Below are 7,263 nucleotides of genomic sequence, written 5' to 3'. Positions count from 1 at the left end.
CCAAGGTAAGGGGTGATTGGAGTGTTCACGGGGTTGGCGCCGAGGCTTAGGGGCATACCGAGACCGAGGCCCGTCGCGAGCGAGACCGGAGTGGGGTGTCCCGGCGAACCCACAGCTTGAGGCCGGGGCAACAGAGCAGCATTGGTGGGAGTGGAGGAAGAGGAGAGCAGATTGTCGCCTTGGGATAAGAGGTCAGTGTAGGAGGGGGGGTTTGGTGAGGTACTGGGTCGCTCCGGGGCAGACGGCGTTTGGAAAGTTATCCTGGACATGAAGGAAGTCTCAGAAGGTTTTGTGGATACCTCTGGAGTTGAAGTGGAGTCTACAATTTGAGATTCCTGAAGTCCTGGCAAACAAGAAACGTTGATAAGTGTGAGTTTCTGCTGATGGAACAATATCAGTTTTAAACCAAATTTTGCATATCACTTAACTGAAACTTTTACCACTTGATTGCATTATTTGCAGTTTATTGACTCTACAAGAAACTTACTTCTGTCCTCCTCTGTTTTGCGTTTCCTGAGAGCAATTTGCTGTTTGACTTGGTTAACATCCTCTTGAAGTTTTTCTTTGACGCGCTCACTTTGTTCGACATCCCCACACACAGCCTACAAAAAAAAGGTGACAAACATTTTAAAATGTTAATTTTTTTTCATTTTTTATATCTACTAATATATTTTGATGCAGTTTACCTGGACTTTGTCTTGCAGTGCACCGTAGACTTGGAATATTGTTCGAATATCCTTCATCACACCATCTTTGTCAAAAAACTCAGCCCTGTGGACATAATTACCCACTCAGTAAAACATCGGAACACCAAACAAAATACTAAAATAATAGCATCATAATTTTTCCAATAGCAACAGTGAGTCTAAGTTTAGATGCAAGTTTACTGTCACATGCTTCTCTTCTCTCATCAGTTATCCACTAGCAAATCTATGCTAATACTAACAAGACAATGTTGAATATTACTCCAGACTACCTCACAGACAGACATAGCAGCATTTCCTGTTCATGGTACTGCACACCACGAAATATAATTCAAGTTTTGCAATCAAAGCCTCACAGAGAACATAAAAACACGTCAGAGACGCTCCTGCTGGTTAAGTTCAAGCAAGCTGCTAAGATGCTGAACGGATTAAGTCCTCAAGGTGAACCTGCAGTTTAGAACTGGGTAAAAACAGGTGACTGCTGTGAAGCCATTCAGAGGCTGCATGTGACCACCGGCCTAAAGCTTACCCGTGCTCTTTGATGACCTTGGCATAGTTGAGGGAGGTGTTGGGTACGGAGGAGACTTTGTATTCCTGCTGACTTGTGTTGCCCAGATTTGGGATGGAGAGCTGAATCCTCTGGTTGTACCTACTGAAAACAGGATTGCTTAGCACCAGACATATATTAAAATATATATATATATATATATATATTAAAAAAAATATATATATTAATTAATTATTATTAGTTCCAAGATTAATGATTGAACACTTTTTTAAAATGGAAAAATGATAATATTAAACCAATTGAAGCAGAAAAATGTTAGGCAAAAAGCTGTCAAATAGAAGGCAGCACTTCTTAAAAACAAAAACAAACATTTGTTTGCATCACATACTTTCATTTTTTATGGGTAAAACTATTTTGATTAAAAAAAATACATAAAAAAAAAGAATCTCACATAAACATTGTAGATAAAAAAAATTAAACAATATCAGTTTTTTTCTCTCTACAAATCTTTTGAAGCATTGAATGACAATATTTTAAGTGTATTTCGTAGCTTTTACATAGTTAAGCAATAAAAGGTTCAGAATTTTGACCCCCCCCCAAGAACATTTTATTTACTCCTTTAACAGTTCTAGTACATCGCTTGTCTGTCGTGGGAGAGGATCCCTCCTTCATGGAGACATCCCTGAGGTTTCTTTTTTTTTTTAGGAGTTTTTCCACATTGAGGAGGGTCTAAGGGCAGGGATGCCCATTTTAGTTTAGTAATCAGCTATTATTTATATTTTAAGGCTGATTTTTTGGTTTTGTACTGGACAACTGTGCTGTAAAATTTGGCTATATAAGTAAAATTGAATTGAAGTTAAGAAACCAAATATTCCATGATTTAATCAATATCTTTTCTGTAAACAGACAAACTCCATCACTTTTGAGAAGCACGTTTTGTTCTAAAATACAATAATATTAACAGCAACGTTAATTATAATAATTTTACAATTTGTTGGAGCTTTTATTTTCTTAAACTTAAAGCATGTCATGACAGTATTTTTCTAAAACTTTTAAAGCAAAACAAAAAAAAGGATTACGTTTTAAATAGAGGAAGTGCGTAGAAAAGACTTAAAATGTTTTTTTCTCCAGGAAGAACTACAGTCTAATGCATTCATAAACGTTGTGCAATAGAAACGTATGTAAAGAAAGATTTAAATCTAGAGGCAAGGCTCGCTCTAAAAGATAAAAAAGCACATCCAGGAAATGGGATCATATTTTCTAAAGGTCAATATAATTTTTTTTTTCAAATTTGAAAGTACTTTCAGAATAATTAACTATTTATTTTTGCATGACTAAAAAAGAAAGTAGATTTTAGCTTAAGATTCAGTTTTAACAAGGAGAGCGAGTGAATAAACAAACATGCTTTTAAGTAAAATACGGAAAAACTCTACAATCCCTTGACATCAATTACGTAACCGTAATGATAAGGCAATATTTCAAAAGAACCCGATGATTGAGCGTATGTGTGTTTGTGCTGGTTAACACTCTGTTATCACCTGCGGTTAGGTCTGAAGAGCACATACTCCAGCGCATGGGTGGAGCTGTTGGCAGTTGAGATGAAGCTGAAGAGAAGGAAGACGAGGTCTGGCACACCAAGCAGCTGAGTCAACTGTTTGTGGATTATCTGCTCCCTAAATGACATCTGTTGCTGGGTGTTCCTCCGGAACCGGTACCAACCAATGACATTCTGGATAGTCAAAGAATAGCATGTTTAATAAAAAAATACTTATTTCAGAATTTTATGACTCAGTTTTGGTCTAGCAAGAGTACAAAAGCGGGTGACAAAAGCAAAAATCTCAGTTAGTACAACACTAGAAAATGAATGTCTCACTTTTCGTCTGTCTTTAAGAACGTTGTTGAGGTTTTCTTCATTGATTTTACCTGCGTAGTCATAAAAGCTGATGAAAAAAAGAAACCAGTGAGTTCAAAACATAAGACACTTTTTCTATTCATACACTGGCTCAATATTTCTCTATAACAGTTGTGTCAAATGGAGCCATCTACTGTTCATAGTCAAACTAACCCAGCCTGTCTTTCTACACAAGTTATCTGATAAAGGTTCACCAATTCTTAACATTTTTAGTAAACAAAATCTAAATTGAGCACAAAAATCAAGTATTTTACATGTAGATTTTTTTGTTGCAGTCAAACTTTGATCCTAAAGTTTTACAAGACTTGTAAAAACAGTAGCTTGCACATTAGCCAAACCAATAAAAAAAAAAAAAAGCTGTTAGCAATAGCAGAAAGTAAGCTGGAAGTTCAATGCTTACCTAAACAATTGTGCACAAGGTTCATGGTTATGTATTTCTGGTGGGAGAAAAGGGGCCACAAGTTTAGTTATAAAGATATACTCCAATTTTAGAATGTAAATAACTCAAAAACACAAATAGAATTTCTATACTGTAACTGTGCCAGTTGTGACAACTGAATAACTTTTTGCATTAATGGTTTAAGTTCTGTCTGTTTGAGCACTTACCTACAATCTGTACAAATTCTGAACTGCTGATCTGTGCGTCACTGATGCTGACAGTCTCTTCTTGCCTTACTTCCCCTAATAGGAAGCCCTCCTGTTAAAAACACAGTCATAAATCAACACGTGTGAATTAAAAGGACAGCGCATTTCACAATCTGTTTCAAATTAACAGCAAGAAAAATACTAAATAAATAGGAGGATAACTGTAAACAAAGGTATTTGGACATGTATTGTAATGGAGAGCAAAAAGCACATAATATTTAATAGTTTCATGCAACTGTAAAACAATTACATGTTTTAAAATTTAAATGACAACACAAAAATCCTCAAAGGACTGATAATAACATAAAATCAACATTTAAAATAAATTAAAACATTTGGATAGTATGTACAATTTAAATATCATAATGATTGTCATAATTATCATAGTGATATTTAAGCTTCGTCTTATTTGGATACAAAATGTTTTTTTTTTTCCTCGTAGACTGTGGTGTTAATACTTATACACGTAATGTGAATGTTTTCTTTACAACAGCAGATAAAAAGCAAACAAAAAAAAAAATCTACCAGCCTATCTCTTTTTCCTTCTTTTAAGAATGTAGTCAAACCTGTAACTTGCCCCTGCTGACGCCTAAGCTCCATAAGTTAAGGTAGATGCAAACACTACTACAATTCACATGAATTTGTTCAGCTAACAAATGTTTTTCTTGTCCTTTTTTGGCCATCTGATCATTATAGATTTATTCATAATTTATAAATGAATAAGATGATAATCTTTCAAGCACAACAAAAATATTGTAGACTTTTTAAGTCCAACTGAAATGGATAAGGTGGCTAACAAGCTAATCTACCGTTGAAAAACACGACATATAAACTTGAGTAATAATTTCCATAAAGTTCTAACAACTTTGCCATTACTGTATTCTTTTGCGTATTAACAACTAAATTCGTACAAAATAAAAAGTCAAATAAAGTTATCAAATAAACCAAAACCAGACACGGAAGTCACTTGACATGCTAGCATGCTAGGTAGCTAACTCCAGGATATTTTCTGGGCATAAAAGTTTGACAATAACATTCCAGGTATCGGTATATCAATTGTTTATATTTTTTGGCCCACATAAAGAACATCTTAAACGTTTGAAACTATGATCATGTATGTATTCTGAAACTAACAATTCCGTCTTTATGTTTGTCTTTTTAACAAACTAAATCAAGGCACACTTGCCGGTGTATAGACGGAACCAATATTAGCTGACTAGCAACAGGATGATGACACCGGGAAACAATGCAAACTTATATAAATACAAAAAATCTGAAGACGTCACCTAACTTCACACCCTTTAGCAATCACAGTACAGTAATTTGAGAAAATATATAGAGTTCTTACGTGATCTGAGTTGCTATTGGCACTGTGATAACACACAGAACTGAAAGTATAACCTGAAATAGATGCCGCCATGATGAAAACATCTCTATCAATCCCAGAATCCCTTGCGGTTGCAGGGACGCTCTTGCGTCGCAATGTATTCTGGGACATGAAGGCACTCTGTGTCCTGGGAGGATCCCGTGCAGCATGGAAGAGGCCGGTGAAAGGTCCAATCATTGTGAAAATACCTCGGACTGCGAGGAAGACAGATACTCGGATAATGATTTTGAAACGTCAAAACTTGGAACGAAAGATTAGTGAGTGTTACTGGAATTGTAAGATGTAAAATTGCTATTTTGGACCTTGTAGCTACACAAGACCAGCGGAAAGCTAACGGATACAACACGTTAATAAGCGAGATTTCGCTCTGTTGTGAGCCTATTAACACTACAAGTGATGTTTTCATATGTCAGTGTTATATGTCAGTATTAAAACTGTTTCATTTTTTTATTGACAACGTGAATTGGTGATGTAAAAGTGAAATTTTAGCTGTTAGCTTTAGCCGTAATTTAAAATAAACAAACTCTTAAGTTGGTGCACGTGTGAAAAATATGATTGAAACTTCAAGACTGACTACAAAAATATTAAATTATAATTTGTTTGTGTGCATTTCTCTTTTTTATTTTATCTGAAATGCAGACTTTGCACTTTTACGTTTTTTTTAATTATTATTATCTTGAATGGGTTTTTATAACTTACACAAATTGCTCTTTTTATTTTTTATTTATCTATTTATTTATTTTTTTTACAGCTGGGAGGAAGTATATCAGAAAGAGCTTGAAACATTCAAAGATATAGGAGATGTAGGGGAGATATGGTAAGAATATTATTAGCATTCATTCTTGTTAACCAAATAGCAATTTGTAAAATTCTGAAATGTATGCTAATAATGACACAAATATCTTTTTTTTAAAAACCTTTTTTTTATTGTAAGGTTTGGTGAAGAAAGCATGAACCGTGTGCTGGGATGGATGGAGACGGCAAAGATCCCAGAGAACGCGGCCATTCTTGACATTGGCACTGGAAACGGAGCCTTTTTGGTTGAGCTGGTGAGAAAAGAAATTGTACAAAAGCAAAAAAAAATATGTTTTTTCTTCTGTATAGTTTATTTCATTTTATATCAGGGGGAAAAAAAGGAGTTTATAAAAAAAGATCCCTTACATTCACTTTTTATTTCTATTTTAAATAAAATAACATGACGTATGTAAAGGGGTTTTTATGAGTTTTTATTTGCAGCTGTATTTATTGTACTCTTTTTATGTGAATTAATTATGTAAAAAATAATAATAAACTTGATTTTCCTTTCATACTTGTGTTTATCCAGGCAAAACATGGGTTTAAGAATCTAACTGGTGTGGACTATTCTCCAGCGTCTGTAGAACTGGCCAGAAATGTTCTCCAAACAGAAGGTTTGACTGATATCACTGTGAAGGTGGGCTAATATTCTATTACTTTAACCACTTAAACTAGTAAGAATTATTTAAAAAGGAGTAGTTTATCATTAAAATCTAAAAAAAGAATCTGGTGTGATATGAAACTATGATGTTGTTTCTCAGATGTTTGGGTATTTTAGGACAAATACGTATGAGCAAAATGGGATGTTCTAACTCCTTTTCTTTGTCACTTATTCAAAATGCTGACAACATTCATACTATTTCATTTAAGCTGGTACAGTTATCAACTAAAAACTGATACCAGATAAGAAAAAAAATAAAAGAAGTTGCACATCTGTTTATAGTCCTTTTACAAGTAACACAGATGCAGATATGCCTCCATATTTGGCATTTTTCAGAACTCCTCTATGAGTTAAGTTTTTTTTTACCTCAGTTTCATACTTGAGTGGGTTATAATTATAAGGTAATGCCTTTCAATGTTTTCATTGCTATATGGGAAAGTGTTGAGAGAACACAATGATTGAGAAAAACTTGTTAATCTGGCCAAGCTTGTAAGTATTTCAAAACTCTTTCAGCACAAAATTCCTCCCTTTTTTGCACAATATCAGTACAGTTTTGAATCAGAAATGTCAGATTAATCTTTTTGTGAATGCGTAATATAATTTATCTATGATTTTGAAAGTGTGTCATCTTCTTCTGTAAGGTGTAGTGGG

General features: G+C 34.4%; 2 protein-coding genes across 3 annotated transcripts in view; one reads left to right on the top strand and one right to left on the bottom strand.

Annotated features, from left to right (window-relative positions):
- The window catches only part of abraxas2 (abraxas 2, BRISC complex subunit), a 7,994-nt gene extending 2,627 nt beyond the window's left edge, over window positions 1–5,367 (bottom strand). The window contains exons 1-9 of one of the 2 annotated variants that reach the window (XM_024297305.2): window positions 5,118–5,367; window positions 3,731–3,821; window positions 3,525–3,561; window positions 3,086–3,152; window positions 2,751–2,941; window positions 1,234–1,356; window positions 687–771; window positions 488–602; window positions 110–343 (exon numbers count right to left, since the gene is read on the bottom strand). In XM_024297305.2, the coding sequence (XP_024153073.1) occupies window positions 110–343; window positions 488–602; window positions 687–771; window positions 1,234–1,356; window positions 2,751–2,941; window positions 3,086–3,152; window positions 3,525–3,561; window positions 3,731–3,821; window positions 5,118–5,333 (1,159 nt within the window). In that variant the 5' untranslated portion in view covers window positions 5,334–5,367. The remainder of the gene's footprint in view (window positions 1–109; window positions 344–487; window positions 603–686; window positions 772–1,233; window positions 1,357–2,750; window positions 2,942–3,085; window positions 3,153–3,524; window positions 3,562–3,730; window positions 3,822–5,117) is intronic. The other variant, XM_024297307.2, reaches the window with a different exon arrangement.
- The window catches only part of eef1akmt2 (EEF1A lysine methyltransferase 2), a gene marked incomplete in the record, with an annotated part of 4,769 nt that continues 2,743 nt past the window's right edge, over window positions 5,238–7,263 (top strand). Inside the window, 4 exon segments of the mRNA XM_024297308.2 lie at window positions 5,238–5,413; window positions 5,908–5,973; window positions 6,091–6,205; window positions 6,481–6,588. Coding sequence (XP_024153076.1) covers window positions 5,304–5,413; window positions 5,908–5,973; window positions 6,091–6,205; window positions 6,481–6,588 — 399 coding nt within the window.

Source organism: Oryzias melastigma, linkage group LG15 (assembly GCF_002922805.2).
Source record: "Oryzias melastigma strain HK-1 linkage group LG15, ASM292280v2, whole genome shotgun sequence".
Classification (NCBI taxonomy): Eukaryota; Metazoa; Chordata; class Actinopteri; order Beloniformes; family Adrianichthyidae; genus Oryzias; species Oryzias melastigma.
The sequence above is the reverse complement of the archived record's forward strand: the minus strand, read 5'-3'. Positions and strand labels throughout refer to the sequence as shown.